A 19,760-nucleotide genomic window follows, 5' to 3' on the forward strand; every position below is an offset into this window, starting at 1 on the left:
AATTCAACTCTTGGGGAGTGTGGATGACAAAATCTCAAAGGACCTCAGACTTTCAACCTACACCACTGCCAGTGACATGTTCAGAGTCCTGGAAAACAGATATGGCTACAAGTCAACCATCATAGTGGAAATCCTTGAGGAGCTGGAGAAGATGCCACATGTGAAAGGGAACCAGCCAAGAAAGGTCATTGACCTCATACAGTCAGTAGAGAAAGCCCTAGCAGATCTTACAGAGTTAGGAAACTCTGGAGCCATAATGAACCCACTGGTAATTAAGACCATTGAAAGCAAGTTGCCTGACTTTATTAAAAGAGACTGGGTGATGTTCATGGTTGAACCCAGAAACAATGTCACATCAGACAACCACTTTGTCATGCTCTTGAAGTTCCTGAAAAGTCAAGAAGAAATACTAGAGAGACTCGAACAGCTCAGAACTGTGGAGAAGGTGGATAAATCAGATCGTTCAGACAAGAAGTATGATCGAAAGATTGCCTCAACAAAAACCACAAAGAAAGAAGAGCTTGATGAGGTATGTGGTGTCTGTGGTGATAGTGGGCACAACAACATAAGCCGCGTTTCCACCGCAGGAACTTTCCCCAGGAACTAGGAACTTTGGGCTGGTACTCGATGCGTTTACACCGCAGGAACCAGGGTCTAAATGAAGTTCCGGGTAAATATTTCCCCTTCCGATAGTCCCTGCTCATGAGGTAGTACTTTTTCAAAGTTCAGGAACTTTCAGGGGTGGGACTTGTGCGCTGCACAAGCTGATTGGTTGTGTTCTCGGCGCATTTTGGTTGGATGATTCCACGCAGCATTTTATTTATTTTTAACCTCCCTTTTAAAAAAATCTATTGTGGTTTGTGTCGTGGCTTCATGCAGTAAGAGTTGTCTATCTGCAAATATGGAATTTAATAAAAAAAACTGGTGGACTGGTGACGAGTTTCAGGCTTTATTAAGGATATTTGTGGAAGAGGAAACTTTCTGCGCGTTCGTCCCAGCCATCTCACGGTCAGTGTCCGCAATAGCTGATAACATACAAACGTTCTGTGTAATAGAATCAGCAATAACTAGGGCACATTCAACAGGATTCTGATTTCTCATAAAATTATCTCGGATTTGGTGAAAAGGACTATAATCTATAATAAGAAAAAGCTATAAAAGTTAACAGAAGCAACCAAAAGCGAGCATAATGTCCAATGACAATAAAAAAAAACAAAAAAAAAACAAAAAAAACAAAAATTTATTTATATATATATATATATATATATATATATATATATATATATATATATATATAAATAGAAAATTGCTATTAGATTTTTCCCCAAATTGTGCAGCCCTAAATGCTTGATATCTGAAAGATACAGTGTATGGAAGAGATTCAATGTTACAAAATCACACTGAGTCTTTCACAGCCTTTCCTTAAGTACTCAGATCAGGATAATTATTCTCCAAATGGAGGCATGGAATAACAGCTGGAGTTTGCATTGACTGGGATCACAGACTGGGGGAGTTCACACCTTGGGAAAAGACACACACACATTAGAAACAGCATCTCTAAACTCTCTCACTTCTTTTACATTTTGTTATGTTTCTCTGGACACGAGAGCATTGTACCAGTCGCACTGAGACTTTTCAAATGATACCAAACATGTAAAGAACATTATATTCTGCTATGATCACTCAGAGTGAACTGAGTGAAGGGGAGAATGGGTAAAGGGACTGAAGTGGGAGAAGGAACGAATGAGAAGGACGGACGGAGGGAAAAAGCTTTCCTGCATCTTCACTCTGTGGGCTGTGAAACAGAAGCCTGTGTGTGTTTGTGTTGTCCGTATCTCAGAAGATCAAAGTATCTGAGGTTATTCCAGCCTTAATCTGTTACTTCTGACATGATTTTCCTCTTTTAAAAACAGAGCATTTGATACATTTAGGAAGCACTATAACAAACTCAAAATGCCGATGTTTTGCGTCGTTTATGGTTGCTCAAATCGATCAAAACACGAGGAGTTTTTATCGTGTATCAAAAGTTGTTGTTCATAAGGGGGACAAATGCAAGAAATTGACCGAAAAACGGTGGAAAAAATGGCTTGCAAACCTACGTCTGTGGTCGGGAGGAGCCGAATCGGAAAACGCCCGTGTGTGCAGTGATAATTTTGTCAAAGGTGAGTTAATACAACTTATGTGGATGTTTGTGTAACGTACCATTTTCAGAACTTTGTAAAGTTAAAGTAATTGTTTCTTCTTTTCTTTGAGTTTGTAAGTTACCCCTGTAACTGAAGACAAACGTAACGTTATTCAGGCAAATCTTTCAATTCAGTTGAAAAATCGCTCCTCTTCATAACGTAAGGATCACGTCCAACATATGTTTCAATTTGTTGTTATATTTTTCTCTTGTAATCGCGTCTAAAGTAGTACAGTTCGGACTTTACTCCATCTCGTCCATTCCGCTCTTCACTTAATGCCCTCCATCTGAATTCCGCGCGTCATCACAATCACGTGACTGCAAACAACCTATAGAGCAGTTTTACAGGCTCTTATCATCGATCCTGACTCAAATAATGTGTTTCTAACAGCAAACACTCAGAATAAAGTGAGATGATCTGCTGATGATCCTGAATGGCTTGTTGAATGAGTGTTGATAGTCTGAGGCTCATCAATATTAACAGATCTGCTGAAAACACTCTTTATTTCATGACAATAGTTCCTGTTTTCACCTCATTTATTATGCTGATGTCTTCAGATCTGCATTAGAGAAGCAAAGCATGCGACTGGAATGGATGGAAATGCTCATATATGGTGAAGCCCTTAATCTAATTTTCACTGTTTAAAACACAAGTATATGGTATGATTTGATTACCTTTGAGGTGTGTATGTTCGATACTGGACTCTGGAGTTGCTTTTGCAAAAGCACTCGACTTTGTGAGATAAAATAATATCTTGGATAGTAAAGCTTATTTTCTGGCATCAAAACCCCAAGACTTCAAGATTGATTTTTAATGAAGTGACAGACTCCACAACAATTTTTGAATGAAGAAGGAGAATAATGATGAGAATAATTAGGGTTATGAATTAAATGAGCATCAGTTACTTTATGATAGATAGACATGATGTCCAGTTTTTTTTTACAGATGTGTCATTTAGTAAAAAAAAAAACGAATTTACTGATTTTTGGCAGATCAGCTCCTCCCACAGCAATCACATCATCAGTGAAGCTCCTCCCACTGTAATTCGCCATCAGTGAAGCTCCCCCCACAGCAATTCTCCAATAAATGCTGTAAATTCCCATCAGCTACAAGTGAAGACGAGCATCAGAGCATCAGGAAGAGCTGAAATCTGCAAAGACTGAGTTTATTAAAGAGGACAGTGAGAACATGAGTGATCCAGAACCCTGCAGAATGAAACACACTGAAGATCCTGAAGAACAAAGAGGTTGGTGTTTATTCTTCATTCATTCATGATGCTGAAGAACATTCATGTTAGAAACATTCAAGCACTTCATCACATTTAGATAAACAGTTCAACTATGAAATGGGTAAATATTTTCAACAAATGTTCAGTAGAGAGAGGTTGGAGAAACTTTCATATAGATTGTCAACATCAGGTCAAATTATCTCCCTTATTTAGACTTATTTTATATCTGGTTCACCTCTTTTTTTTTTTTTTTTTACATACAGTTGTAACAGTTCTGAAAGGCTGTTCCATTTCTTGTGATGTAATGATACTCCCCGCCTCAAGGGGGATCTAGGGAGGTTTCTACGGGAAGGGCTATCCTTTTAAGAGAGACAAATAAGAGTGTTTAGAGAGAAGCAATACGGGCTCTGAGAGAAGCTGGAGGAGCTGAACACGCAGCGCTAGCTGAAGCTTGGGCTCTGATTTCCTTTCTTTTTTTTTTCTTTTTTTTTTTTTTTTTATATATATACATTTATTTATGACTTCCCAATGTGTTCACACCTCAATCCAGTAGATGGCGGTAATGCACAAAGATTGCAAACTGCCAATAAAATTCACTGAAGAAGAAGAAGAAGTGTTTAGAGAGGTACTGGCATGGCTTTGCGTGTTTGCTCAACTGAGCCGGATGCAAGAAACCCTATTATGAGGAACTTTATTGGTTCTACAGCTCAATGTAAGTTTTGTATATTTTGTAATTCTATGTTTATTATCATGTGTCAGTTGCATATTTTGATTTGTGTGAGCCTATTTGTTCAGAGGGTTCATCCCCAGCTAACAAAAAGACGTCCCTAGAACGTCCCTGAACGTCCTCTGCGAACGTCCTCTGGACGTCTTCGTGTAGGGTTCTTTAAACGTTAGCAGGACGTCGCGGGGGACCTTCGCAGGACGTTTGCAGGACCGTCGTGCGACGTCCCGAGGGACCTTAGTGGGACGTTTGGAAAACATTCGGGGACCTTTACAGAACGTTCATTTACATTAGAAGTCCTTTTAACATCCTTGTATCATTTTATTTTACTTCTGGCTAACCAAAGAAAACAGACACGTTGTAAGGAACAAAGTATTTATTTGAACAATTGTAAAGGTGTTGTGCTCTTTCCGTGTGTGTGTGTGTGTGTGTGCGTGTGTCTGTCTTCAAACGCGCTGGCAGCTGTGTGTGTGTGTGTCTCGGTCGGTCAGCTGTGGGGTTAGTCCGTTGGCAATTCTTCCCCCTGGCACCTAAAACAACAAAATGAACACATTCAGTAGTGTTATGATTTTATATGTCTATATATGAATATGTGAAATATAACGTCGTCTCATTTCAGCAACATTTAACGTTAGTTTCGTAGTGTTAGCATAACGGTTAGCAGTGGTAACCCAGCAAACATTTGGACGTGTAATGACCGTTGAAAAGACGTCCGTCCGACATGTCCCGTCATGGTTGAAAAATAGTTCCAAAATGAAAGTTGAACCGACGTCTTTGACGTCATCTGGCCGTGAATTCCACGTCTCTTCAGCGCGTCCCTGGACGTCAGAATTAGTCTTCTTCTGGATGTTTATAAGGTGCGTTGCTGCCAAATGTATATAAGCCTACAAATAAAATAAATCGCACCTATACTGGTTTTACACATCTGAACTTGACAAAGGTCCAAAATCGGTCCGGTCAGACCTGGACGTCTATAGAACGGTTTTAACACGTGTACATGAACACATTATTTGTGGACTAAAGCAAACAAAAAGAATGTCGTAATGTAGCACAACATTTTATTGTGAATATTACACTTGAAATTGTCTCCCAGTTGTTAAACAGCCAGGATTAAAAGAAAGATACAAAAAATAGTTCAATGTGGTAAATTCTGTGGCAATGGCATTTCTCTAACAGTTTTACATCAAGGTTAAGCAACCATGCAATCAAACTAGAATATAACAAAAGTACAGGAACAGTCAACACATTATACGTTACAGTCTTTCTATAATATTCCATCACTGTGTCAGAGCCTTGGCAGTATTAACTTCCAGTTACTAGCAGTCTTGCATTACTGTTAAACAGCCATAAATAAAAGTTTTTAGAGTCTATGAAATTGGTTTATGGCTTTATGGTTTTGTTTATGGCTCATTTTTTATATCCACCACCCCCAACTCTTCTTGGAGTGTGCTTCAGGTGTTCTGCCATTGCTGCATCAATGTCTGAGTCTAGCATTTGTGCTCCTCATCTTCACAGCATCTGAGGGAAGAGAATATGGTTAAACAACAAACAAACAAAAAGGTTAATTTTGAGATAAATGACATGAACTTAAAAAAAAGCCCTCTTCAATACTGTGGTGCCCTTAAGAGAGACCCTTAACTAGGTATGCAACTGTGTAAATGTGAAAAGGACATTTCTGATAAAGACAGGTGGTCTTTTAAAGAATGTCCCCTGAATAGATACAAGTTAATAAAAATTACATTAATATTATACAAAGATTTTTTTTGAATGTCATAAGGCCAAAATTACATCATACAAAGGTGTAGCTTTGAATGGCTTCTTTTGACCACAACACCTCATATTGAAATTTGCTATTACGGCATTTTACATGATTCACACACACACACATTTTTCACCATAAATAGTATGCAGCAATACACTCAAACAATTAAAGGTAAAAACAGACCTTTGTTTACAGATCCACCAACTCTGGACAGCTGCTGAATCTAAATGTGACACCAAAATCAAAATAATGTACGTTAATATATTTTAAAAAGAGCATATATATATACAGTACCAGTCAAAAGTTTGGAAACATTACTATTTTTAATGTTTTTGAAAGAAGTCTCTTATGCTCATCAAGCCTGCAGTAAAAAAAACAAAACAAAAAAAAAAACAGTAATATTATTAAATATTATTACAATTTAAAATAATGGTTCTCTTTTTTAATATACTTTAAAATGTAATTTATTTGTGTGATGCAAAGCTGAATTTTCATCAGCAAGTACTCCAGTCTTTGGTGTCTTATGATCCTTCAGAATTCATTCTAATATGATGATTTATGATCAATGTTGGAAACAGTTGTGCTGCTTAATATTTTTTTTATAACCTGAGATACTTTTTTCAGGATTATTTGATGAATAAAAAGTTAAAAAGAACTGTTATTTATTTAGAATAGAAATCTTTTGTAACAATATACACTACCGTTCAAAAGTTTGGGAACAATAACTATTTTTTTTAAAGAAATTAGTACTTTAATTCAACAAGGATGCATTAAATTGATAAAAGGTGATGGTAACGATTTATATTGTTAGAAATGTTTTTATTTGGAATAAATGCTGTTTTTATGAATAAATGCTGTTAACGTTTTACTCATCAATGAATCCTGAAAAAAGTATTCCAAAAAAATATATTAAACAGCGTAAACTGTTTCCATCATTGATAATAACTGAGTATCAAATCATCATATTAGAATGATTTCTGAAGGATCATAAGACACCAAAGACTGGAGTACTTGCTGATGAAAATTCAGCTTTGCATCACAAAAATAAATTACATTTTAAAATATATTAAAAAAGAGAACCATTATTTTAAATTGTAATAATATTTAATAATATTACGTTTTTTTTTTTTTTTAACTGCAGGCTTGATGAGCATAAGAGACTTCTTTCAAAAACATTAAAAATAGTAATGTTTCCAAACTTTTGACTGGTACTATATATATATGTATATGTATGTGTTTTCCTACAAGTTTAAATGATTTGTGGACTATTATTGGTCCGAACCAATAAACTGTCCGTGAAGCACAAACGAGTAGCGTAGTTTCGTTCCGCTTTCATTTTGTTTACCATTCGCTGCTGGGCAACGTTGCGGTCGCGCCAGCGCGACATATAACACAATTTGGTCACACCAGCAGGAAAAATAGTCGCAAAATGTATAGAACCCTGCCTTTAACCCGATTAACTTTTAGCCTACTAGCTAATTTTATCCAAACTCAAACTACATCTCAGTTGACAATGTGTGAATCATTTATTTTGGTTCCTTCGAGTAAAACTCAATCACATTTATAAAATAACACAAAATGTACTTACCCAAAAGCAGATTTTTTGTAATTCGTCGACTTTCTGTAATTCTGCAACACACGATGCGCCCTCAAGTCCTGCTCGCCTCGTGGTACGGTGGTTGTTCAAAAAGAAAACGCCCCAAATCGCGAGATAATACACTACATCCTATCGCGGGATTTTGCAATATCGCGAGATTTGTTACAACATCTCGGCAGCTGTTTTGACGTCAGTGTACGTCTTTTCAGAACCTCTTAAAAACTACTTGGGGCACTTAAATTAATTATTGTAGTGTTGACCAAGGTGTATGCATAATTGCTTTAGCATATTTCATAGGATTTCATAGAGGGTCATGATGGACTATAAATGCACGTGTAAAGGACGTCACCTAGTGGACGTCCACTTGCGACTGTTTTTGGCCAGGGACACGACGTACGTGCAGTCGGACCAATGTGTGCTGGGTTATTGCAGTATTAATCATGCAAGGATTAAGCATATTTTTTTTGCATATTTCAACACGGATTTCATAGAGGGTCATGATGGACTATAAACGCACGTGTAAAAGACGTCGCCAGGTGACGTCCTCTCACAACCGATACACAACTAGGGTAGATATTGAACTGCACGTAGCTAAAAGTCAAAATAACAACTATACATGCAACCCCAGATAACTGTAGACATGTACAAATGTATCTGAATGCATTTTTAGGAAATGTTCTGTGTTACATATTTTTACCGATTTATGCCGTCCTACCGCGACTATTTTTGGCCAGGGACACGACGTTGCCGTCGGACCAATGTTTGCTGGGAACTTACACGGCGGACAACTTCAGCAAACGTTTTAAAAGGTCAAATTTTCATAATATGTAATGATGTATAGTGGTTACGATAACTAATGTATACTAATCTAAAAATAAAAAATACCTTTTAGACTGTCGAAAGAGAAAACACAAGGCCGCGTCTGAGGAGGACCGTTAACTGTCACTACGCAGCTGAGCGTTGCCATGGATACATGGATACATGCTGCGTGCCACAATGAATGACGTCACTCGCTTAGGTGCATTTGATCGTCACTTGCTAGTGTGTTATGGAAGGGATATTATGCCAAAATTATAGTGTGGGCCAGCTGTATGACACTTTTTTTTTTTTTGTTATTTGAAATGCAATGTGCTATAGGGTTGGGCATCGTTTTGATTTGAACGATTCTGATTCCGATTCCGATTCTTCATTTCGATTTCGGTTCTTTTCGATTCTCGATTCCGATTCTTTGAGGGGTGGAGTCAAAACCTGTCACAGGCTCATTTCACAGAGGAAAATTTTATTTTGATTTAGTTTTAGTTTTGGGAGCTGCAGCCCACGTGGGAGAAAATTAGGAATGCCTCTGCACCAGACCAAAAAACAGATTTATGCAGAACTTGCACCCTGGTCTGGACTCTCTGGACATAACTAACTCAATGTATAAAAGCTCACTTTAAAACACCATTGATTTGTATCATATTCCGGTCGCGGTTTAAAATGGTTTTAAGTAAAAAAAAAAGATGTTGAAATATGTTATATTTAGCATTTTAAATGCAGCTAATAGCTACCTTGCTTAGCACATATACTATAAACATTCTCTATTCATAAAAAAAAAAAACCTCATATCACGTTGGTCCGCGTGAGATGATTTGACAGCTGTACAGCGAATGAGAGAGCGCTGATATCATAAACTGACGCGAATCATTTTACAAACATGTGATGATAAATCATTATTTCTCCAAATATGCGCACCATTGGATTAAGAGCCCTGGCGGATGCTGTTTATTGCATGTATGTGAACACAAATAAACCGGAGGAGACGTGAATGACGCTTTATGAGTGATGATTTCTATTCAAAATAACAAACATTACAGATTAATTATTTTGCACTCGATCCTGGCAACGTTACTAACGTTGGTCGCGCAGGGTTGCCTGAGGAGGACAAGACAGTGGACCAGCGCTCAGAGACAGTGGACATATGTCGAACACGCTACACTCCTTGTAAATTTTGTACACCATGCAGGCGTAACGTTAGGTGTTTAGTCATATTTGTAGTGCATCCGCCCGTGCAAGAAATAAGTTTGTCACATGTGTTGCACTCTGCCGACCCATGCTTTTTTAAGGTGAAATAAAGCCACACTTTTGAGCGCCGCTTACCGTGCTCCATGCCTGCAACAGAACAAGCGGGCGCGGCAAGCACTTCCGGAAATCCAGTGGCCACTATGGAAACCAAAACTTGCGCGTTTGGAACCGATGATCGGAATTGAAAACAAATTTTCTAAACGATTCCAATGGCATCGTTATTTTTTAAACGGTTCCCAGTTGGAACCGGTTCTCGATGCCCAACCCTAATGTGCTATCAGTCTTAAGTGCAATAATTAGAATAATATTTTTCCTAAAATAACTTATTTTGAATAAAACCAGTCATTCGATCGCCTGACTAACATTTTTACAGGTAGCCTAAATTAGGATACTTTTATTTGTCTTACGTGTTATTTTCCACTTTCTTTCCAGCAATGTGCTTTTCCATTCTTCGCATTTTCCTTGGCTGCATTCATCATGTGAAGTCGATGCATTATTTTAGAGCTCCTGAGATTCAACCTTATTTTCTTCATGCGGAATAATAAATTGTAGGCTATTCAATTGAATCACTTCTCATGTTTTTGATGTTTAAATTATTTTGGCTGAAAACAGACTCGTGATTTGATTACATCTTTAATTAGTGATAGAAGTTATAAGTAACATGAAAGTTATTATCTTGACATTAAAATTAAAACACTAACATTTTTAACATTAACTTAATTTTACAATTAATTCAAATAATATTTTTACTATAGTTTATTTGCAGTTATAAAACTGTCAATCTGCAAAACAAAAACATGTTTTTTAGATAAAATCCATTATCACAGTTAATTTAATGGATAAACAAATCCCCATCCACTATGGGTTTATATTTTAGTTTAATTATTCGTTTGTCTGAGTTGCAAGATGTCCGGTCTAATGATAAAAATCAAAGGCATGGGCGACTGGATTGTGTTGTCATGGAAATGGCAGGTGAGGGACGAAATAGACGTTACAAAGCGGACCAAATACGGACGTCCTCCGAAGGTCCGCTCGGGAACGTTACAAAGCGGACCAAATGCGGACGTCCTCCGAACGTCCGCTCGGGAACGTTACATAGCGGACCTAAGGGGACGTTCGAAAAGTCCGGGGGACGTCCCCTGTTAACACATGTGGTATCATCCACACATACATTGATAAAGTAACTGCAATAAAGTAATAGCCTTGTACGCATTTACTTGTTTACATAGGATAATGCATTTTATTTTATTTATGCACCTATTGCTAAAAGCACTATATAAATAAAAGTGACTTGACTTAACTAATGTATCAGTTTAAAGTTTTTTTTTTTTTTATCAAAGTGCTATTGTAGGTCAAACTACCTTTACTTTAACATTTTCTTATATTGATAATGTTAATTTCCTGTCATCTCTTGGAATATCTGAAAGCCATGTTTTTGCTAATATGTGTCATTATTAGCAGAACACATTTGTGTGGAAATTTATGTTGGTGCAGGATGATGTTTTACCCTCTTTTTATTAGTTTTTTTTTTTTGTTTATGTGGCTGTTTCACATCATGCTTGACATTCTCCATTGTGTTTTAAAGCGGTAAATTCTCAACAGAATTCAAATATCAGGATATATTTTAAAGTGTCCAGACTAAAGGCCATTGCACACTGAGTCCGAAATTTTCGTATGCGTATTTTCGTGTTCGTCAGCCTTAAAATTCGTCACGCACAGAAACCTTGCACACTGAGTGCGATGCGTATTTATTAAACCTTTGCGGAAAAAAACGCCAAAAATACAAAATGGATTCGTCAAGCAGTGAGGATGATTTTGTTTTTGTTGCCCTCTTTCTTCTTAAAAAGAGAAAAAGAATGAGGAAATATTGGGTCCATCCAATCCTAAGATTGCGCCGAGAGGAAGGAGAGTTTCACCTCCTTATCAAGGAGTTGCGAAATTATCCCAAACGATTCAAAATTAACCTCAGAATGGAGACTGGCAGTATATGTCTAAGGTATGGGGACGCACGCACGCACGCACGCACGCACGCACGCACACACCAGCGCACACACCAGCACACACCAGCACACACCAGCTGTATACAGGTCATATTTTATACCCAAATAATACATGATTAGTAAGCGAATTGGTTGCTCGATTTTGTCGTTCGCTTGTACGGTTGCTCTGAATTGTCAAAAAACTCTCAAAATACTGGCTGTGGATGCAAAAACGCAGAAAATCGAACCTGATCCGAATTTTTTTTATTACGGACGAAAGTTTCGTAGACAGTGTGCAAGCGTGATTGACATAACGTGATGTTGATTTTTTTTTTTTTTTTTTTTTTGTGCGAAAATTTCGGATGCGAATTTCGGACTCAGTGTGCAATGGCCTTAATACTGCATTATGTTACATGTACTTAAGGAAAGATGTACTGTAGTTTTGTCCGAAGTCAAAGTGCAACACAAAGGCACGAGCATTATTGCTGTTCATTTTTTTTGTTGTCGGATTATCGTACAGGAGGTCTGTGCATCAATGAATTACACGTTTTTGGATATCATGGTGTGTGCATAAACGTGTGTGAAATGCCTGCTAACTAAAACACTTTTTGTTCTTAAATTGGCTCATTCTTACTGTTGACATTGAGAATGATGCATGTGTTTTTCCAAGAGTTAAAGTCATCGGTTAATGAGTTTTTCTTGGAGTGGGCGGGTTTTGGTGAGCTTTTGAGCTGATACTGTGGCACAAATAGCCGAGTGTTTTTATATTATTCATCTCAAGAGTTCGTACAACTTTTTGAGAGTTAAATTTAAAGTTCTTAATATTATCCCATTTAAATGTTCTTTTTAATGTGATGACCAAAAATATACAAATTAGGTTTGTACATGTCAAATGTTTATTCCAAGAATTAAAGCAGCACTCAGTAGCTTTGGGATTTCTTCGCTGTATTCTCGCTTTTTGCTCGCAGGTTTCTCTCTAGAGCTCCCCCCCACGGCTTCGGAATAGATATTTGACAACACTGTTGTAAAAACTCGTTGGTGATTCTCAGACACCAGAGGCTATAGATCAACGACATCAAAGCAGATGGGACATTCTTTAAAACATCTTCTTCATTCGGGTTCGGACAGTGTGAGGGAGCGCAATAATGACAGCATTTTAGCAGATTTCTTTTGGCCGTAAAGCAATTGTTTACATCGCGAGACCTGATATCACGCGAGACTTCCTGATGCAGCGGCCGGCGGCCCGCCGGCTCAAAGTTGCAAGCGCGTATTTTCCGCTCACGGGCACCGGGGGGTGCGAAACGACCACCATTCAACCCGAAATAAGTAATATAACCATTCCAATGACTCCGAAGCTGTTCAGTTAAGGTAAAAAAAAGTTACTTAGTTCACCTTTAAGTGTAATATTATTAGTTACTGCATTTTTTTTATCCAAAACAATAGTAGTTTTATGATTGAATTACCTTGATGATTAAAAATCCCCCCACCCCACCCTAACCTAAACTAAACCATAAATACCTAATTGGAATTAAATTACTTTGTGCACCAAAAAGACAGCATGCAGGAAAGCTTCTACCACACCATTGGATTCAAACGTTGGGACAATTGGTTTGACCTGCATTTAAAAAATGTGTCTCCTTTCTGCCATCACATCGGGCTCATTTTTACATCCTTTATCTTCATATTTCTATCATGGACTTGCCGTCACCTAGTGGTGGTTTAATTGTCATATTTATTTATGACAGGCCTGTACCGAACAAAACACTCAGCAAAATAGTTTTTAATTATTGTTATCGGAAAATTCCTAACAAATATCGAGAGATAATTGTATTTCAATATTGCACACCCCTTGGCAAAATTGTATAAATGTTAATATCACATTAAATAATTGTGTAATTAATCAAATATATTTAATATTTCTCACTTCAGAAACGCGATTTGTGCCTTAAATGTCTTGAAAATAATAATTGAAATATCAATGTACCTCATTCATGCAATTCATTTATGAAAACAACACCAGAATTACCATATTTTATAGTAGTTGTCTACTAGTGCTATTACTAAATTAAACCTTTTTCTTTCATTTCAGACCCGATGGAAGTGAAGGAGAGTGAAGAACTGAGCGAAGTGAAGGAGGAGAGTGAAGAACTGAGCGAAGTGAAGGAGGAGAGTGAAGAACTGAGTGAAGTGAAGGAGGAGAGTGAAGACCTGAGTGAAGTGAAGGAGGAGAGTGAAGAACTGAGTGAAGTGAAGCAGGAGAGTGAAGAACTGAGTGAAGTGAAGGAGGAGAGTGAAGACCTGAGCGAAGTGAAGGAGGAGAGTGAAGACCTGAGCGAAGTGAAGGAGGAGAGTGAAGACCTGAGCGAAGTGAAGGAGGAGAGTGAAGACCTGAGCGAAGTGAAGGAGGAGAGTGAAGACCTGAGCGAAGTGAAGGAGGAGAGTGAAGACCTGAGCGAAGTGAAGGAGGAGAGTGAAGAACTGAGCGAAGTGAAGGAGGAGAGTGAAGAACTGAGTGAAGTGAAGCAGGAGAGTGAAGAACTGAGCGAAGTGAAGCAGGAGAGTGAAGAACTGAGTGAAGTGAAGCAGGAGAGTGAAGAACTGAGTGAAGTGAAGGAGGAGAGTGAAGAACTGAGTGAAGTGAAGGAGGAACATCATGTCAAACCTGGAGAAAAACCTTTGAGTGGTTCAAAGACTAAAAAAACATTTTTAAAGAAAACAAGAGCCAAGAAATCTACAACCTGCACTCAGTGTGGAAAGAGTTTAATGAACAAGCGTAATCTTGAGTGTCACATGAGAATTCACACTGGAAAGAAACCGTTCACGTGTGATCAATGTGGTAAAACATTTGTTGTGTCATCAAACCTGAAGAGACACCTGAGAGTTCATACGATGGAGAAGCCACATTCATGTGTTGTGTGTGGAAAGAGTTATTCACAGCGGTGTCATTTACATAAACATCAGAAAATTCACACTGAGTACGTGTGCTTTAAGTGTGGGAAGACTTTTATTACAGCTCAACAATTAAAACGGCACCAGAAAATTCACACTGGAGAAAAACCTTATAAGTGTTCACACTGTGACAAGAGATTCATCCTGTTTGAAAATCTGAAAACACATGAGAGGATCCACACTGGAGAAAAACCTTACAAGTGTTCACACTGTGACAAGAGATTCAGTCTGTTAGTAAATCTGAAAACACATGAGAGGATCCACACTGGAGAAAAACCTTACAAGTGTTCACACTGTGACAAGAGATTCAATCAGTCAGCAACTCTGAAAACACATGAGAGGATCCACACTGGAGAAAAACCTTACAAGTGTTCACACTGTGACAAGAGATTCAGTCATTCAGCATCTCTGAATACACATAAGAGGATCCACACTGGAGAAAAACCTTACAAGTGTTCACACTGTGACAAGAGATTCAGTCAGTCAGCAACTCTGAATACACATAAGAGGATCCACACTGGAGAAAAACCTTACAAGTGTTCACACTGTGACAAGAGATTCAGTCAGTCATCATCTCTGAAAACACACTGGAGAAAAGCAGTGGAGAGAAGCCAATCTCGTGATCAATGTGGGAAGAGGTTCACACAATCAGCATCCCTTAAGAGTCACATGAAAATCCACACTTGAGAAAAGCCACACGTGTGTTCAGTGTGGAACTAGTTTCAGACACAAAACAACTCTTAACCCCCTGAGGTCTACGGTATCGCCGGCGATACCAGGTCGCTTTTTTTTTATCAATGTAAAAGAAACTCATAAATACTGTTGACTTTGATTTTCCATAGGAGTTTCATACATCAATCGATTCTGTTAAATGTGTATTATTTTTGTGTATACTCACAATAAAAACAAAGTGTTGTGCTTTTTGCCAAATAAAGAAAAATAAACACGAAGCGAGTTCTGCCTTCTCTCTGCCAGTGAAGTCCATTCTGAAACGCGTCCGAAAATGAACAATAACTGAGCGAATACTCAGTCAAACAGGCATACAGACACACAGGCATGAAGCTTGAATTCTCTTCTTTTAAATGAAGTAATTTATATAAAAAACAAATATTCTCATCTTGTGAAATCTGTATTAAAAGAGAGCGATTCCAGTCGAGCTCATCTCATTACGTTATAATCGGCCACGCCCACGGAGAGCGCGCGCTATTCAAACGCAAATGACTGAGACGATCCCATACAAACTGTGAACGCCCACATATCAGCTCGAGAAAACACATCAAGTTTATTCAGATAAGTGTACTTGTCTACACTGTCTCGCAGCGCTGTGAGGAATAATAGTAATGGAAAACTTACCTCAGAAGTGCTGGTATTTCGAGGAGCAACGGATGGAATAATGTAGTACGTTTTTTTTTTCATTCTCAAGTAAATCGCGTTTCTGTGTGAATGAATAAACGCAGAGATGCGCTGTTTACCACAACTCGCAAAAAGACGGTTTAAATTTGAATTGCGTTTCTGTGTGTGAATAAATGATCTGCTTTTAGCAAACTATTTTGCTATACTGAGTAAAATCGATTGAAATATGTTGAAATAAAATGTATTTGTATAAGCAACGTATTAAACTGCAAATTAACATTTATATTCCTTATAATAAAAACGAAAGACCTATGTTACAGACATGAAAGACAACATTTCGTTGATTAGTTTTGGATAGATTACACATTTTTACTGTAAAATATCTGCCACCTCAAATAAGCTTTTGTTTGCCAATTTTTGCTAATATGTTAAATATAGTATGTTTTGTCAATGTAGGCTATATTCGAAGTTTGAAATATGTATGATAAAATGTATACTTTAGTTTTTACAAAGAAAGATTACACTTCAATTGTTGTTGTAATTGTAACCTTTTTAATAAAAAAATATATATTTACAAGGTAGATGTAAACAAATTTTAAAAGGTAAATATAAGCATTTTCTTTAAATAATTTTTATTGTGTTTTATTATTGACAAATTTGGGGAGAGGATACATATTCCAAAACTGAAAATACAGTATGAGAATTAACTGCACAATTAATAGACATGTTTTCCTTGGATATTATACAATTTGCAAGCAAAATTAGTGAAAAAAAAAAAAATTGACATGCTTCCAACTGTGAACCAATTTGGTAGAATATATATATATATATATATATATATATATATATATATATATATAGGCAGGGCCTGAAGTTAACTTTTTTGACCACCAGCCACTGTGGCAGGTGGATTTAAAAAATCCACCTGCCACAGTAACTTTTTACCAGCCAGTTTTTTTTTTTTTTTTTTTTTTTTTTTCATAAAGGTGAAAAATAGAAATCACACAAACATTGTTCTTTAACTTGTAAGAATACACATTTAGGTGCTGCATCTTTTTATTCATTTGTTGTGTCACAGACATAGTCATATGTCATATTCATATATACTGACTGCTGCTAATCTGAGTCCACAAAAAAGGAGCAGATGCACTCCTCTTCCTCCACTGCTGCATCTTCATGAGGTCTGGTCTCCTTGACATGTCCCCACCACTTTTTGACATGTCCCCACCCCCACCAGAACTGGGGCCCCCCACACCCAAGACAAAAATGGTTTGGCCACTGATCAAAATTTGATGTTGTCATTTAATTTGAAGTTCAGTACGCTTAAAATGCCCGTTCAGCACAAGTCCGGTGCTCAGAAGAGGAAAGAAAAGAGAAGAAGAAAATAGAGGTTTTCTAAACATATATAAAAATAAAAAAAAGCGGTGACGGTGAAGCTGGAACTAGTAAAGTCAACGTAAATCAAGGTAAGAAACAGCGCAGCAAACGCTTACGAGCATTGTCAGGAGTTTTCCTGCATTTAAATTTTTGGGGCGGCCGAAGATTTTTGTCCCGCCAAAGCCGTCTCGATTTTTGTCCCGCCCCGCCAAAGCCGTCTCGATTTTTGTCCCGCCAAAGCCTTATTTGATCGGTAAGTGATGTAGAATAGAATGACTGCTGCGCCTGACAGGGCGATAACGAGCAGAGAGAGCCCCGGCCGCGCGCGCGCACTCTCACGTCTTCAAACAACTGGTTGAGCGCTGTCTTGCGCTCTCTCACTCGCGCATATTAATCAAAGTCAGTTGAACCGTTAAGCAGAACTAAATTAATATTAATATTACTGGTAAAGTTACCGGGTACCGGACATTTTCTCACTGGTTCCCAACTCAACATACACACGCACACACATCTGTGTAACTGTCATTGTACCATAACCAACGTCAGCTTTGCTTTATCTCATCTCATCCCATCTCACCAACAGTTTAATACTGTTACTCGCACATCCAAAACATCGTATTTTACGTCGCGGACTTAAAAAAAAAAAAAACAGACGCAAAAAAACCCAACAACTAATGAATCACTCAATTCTCATTGGCTACCCGCCAATGTGGCAGGTAGATTGACAGTTTTACCCGCCAATTGCAAAATTCACCCGCATTTGGCGCGTGGTCGGGTGTTAATTTCAGGCCCTGTATATAGGCCTATACTGTATATATATTGCTCTTGCATTCTTTCTTGTGGCTATAGGTGACACACCTGAATGAATGGCTCATTAAGTATGCGGGCCCCATTGTCTCCTAAGGTGTGAACTACTACATATGCATGATGCTGTTGAATGGTTGACGCCCCTTGCGCATATTGCCTTTACAAACAAAAAGTGTTTTACAAGATTTAAATCAATGTATTGTGTTATGTGAATGATAAGGGCAGGATGATTTTCACATCATTTTGAAGAAAAAACTCTAGGCAAAGACATCAATTAGGCTAGTCAAAAGTCTTATTGACACGTATTTAGTATGTGTTTTGTGGCCTTATTTCAGAAACTTTAGTTTTTAGTTTTTTCAATAACCATGCATAAACATTATTCTCTCAAAAATACAAACATGTACATGCATGTTGCTCACATATTATGGTAGCCCTGTTTGTGCTAAATAGAGTGTAATTATACCTTTGCCATTAATATGTTTATAAGCAACTGAAAAAAGCACAAATGTCAGGGCATGTCAGAACATCTCAAGGACCCCAAAAACCCCTCAGACCTCAGAGGGTTAACCCTCTGAGGTCTGAGCTGTTTTCTGGGCCCTGGAGGTGTTCTGACATGCTCTGACATTTGTGTTTTTTTCTGTTACTTGTGACATTTTCATGGCTAAAGTCTAATTACACTGTATTTAGCACACACTCTGCTACAATAATATATCAGCAGCATGTATGTAAAAGTTTGTAGTTTTGAGATAATGACATTTATGCGTGGTTTGTGAAAATACAAAAAAAAATTTCTCACTGAAATAAGGCCATGAAACCCATACTGATTATTTCTTCACAAGACTTTTGAAAATTGTATGACATAGCCTAGAATATTTGCTCCAAAACTATGTGAAAATCACCCTGACTGCTCATTCAGATAAGACAATATATTGATTTAAAATTTCTAAGACGTGTTTTGTGTGACAAAGCCATATGCGAAGAGGCGTGATCATCTCATGAATATGTAAGCTTTTCACACCTGAGAAAGACAAAGACACTCCCCTAACTGCCCTATTAGGAGCGATCAGGCCCTGTCATTCAGAGCAACCTTGCACAAAGAATGAGGAGATTTAAAAAAGAATGGCTTTTAGATTGTTTGGATTTATTTACAACACAACACAATCCAAAAATACAAATGACAAAAGAGCACATTGAAAACAATGATCCAAAGACAGAGACCTTTGTGCCATTCCTAAAAACATTGTACATACCTTTCATTTCCAAGGTGTTTGATTTTCACTTTACCATGTTCATGTACAGAGACTCATGTGAATGTTGAAGTCAGCAGGACTCAGTTGCATCTGGTCCCTGAAAGAAAAGAATAAAGAAAAAACTGTGAACATACTGATATCAAGAGAAACTATAGGGCTGCACGATTTTGGGAATAGATTTTAGATTTTTCTGGTTAAAATTTCTTTTTAAAATTCACAGAATACACACACACACACATGTTTACAACAATATTTAATGAACACCAGGTTTGTTGTGCCTTGTAGGCATAGGCTACGCAGTGCTGCATAAAATAATAATAACAATAAATTAAATCTTCCAAAAGATTTCAAGAACAACTACGCTAGAGAAAAATATATTGATTATCATATGTTACTTCAAATGTTTCCATTCGTTATGATGATATGAAATGAGATAATAGTAAAAACATAAAGCCTAATGTTTGGTGCATTTTTCCTTTCAAACCACTCG

The 19,760-nt window shown here is 37.6% G+C and overlaps 2 protein-coding genes across 3 annotated transcripts in view; both read left to right on the forward strand.

Annotated features, from left to right (window-relative positions):
• LOC309500794 (uncharacterized protein) overlaps positions 1 to 19,760 on the forward strand; it is a 67,493-nt gene that overhangs the window by 11,910 nt on the left and 35,823 nt on the right. The window lies entirely within an intron of this gene.
• On the forward strand, positions 3,843 to 19,493 carry LOC309499708 (uncharacterized protein). Of its 2 annotated transcripts, XR_014206321.1 has the most exons (3): positions 3,843 to 4,123; positions 13,624 to 15,236; positions 18,597 to 19,493. XR_014206321.1 is itself a non-coding variant. In XM_082171121.1 (2 exons), exons 1-2 carry the CDS (start codon positions 4,045 to 4,047, stop codon positions 15,168 to 15,170), a joined length of 1,626 nt encoding a protein of 541 aa, XP_082027247.1. In that variant the 5' UTR covers positions 3,843 to 4,044; the 3' UTR covers positions 15,171 to 15,433. The 2 variants fall into 2 exon arrangements, 1 of the variants encoding a protein (XP_082027247.1); XM_082171121.1 differs by lacking the exon at positions 18,597 to 19,493 and having other exon boundaries at positions 13,624 to 15,433.

Source organism: Leuciscus leuciscus (assembly GCF_965113295.1).
Source record: "Leuciscus leuciscus genome assembly, chromosome: 1".
Classification (NCBI taxonomy): Eukaryota; Metazoa; Chordata; class Actinopteri; order Cypriniformes; family Leuciscidae; genus Leuciscus; species Leuciscus leuciscus.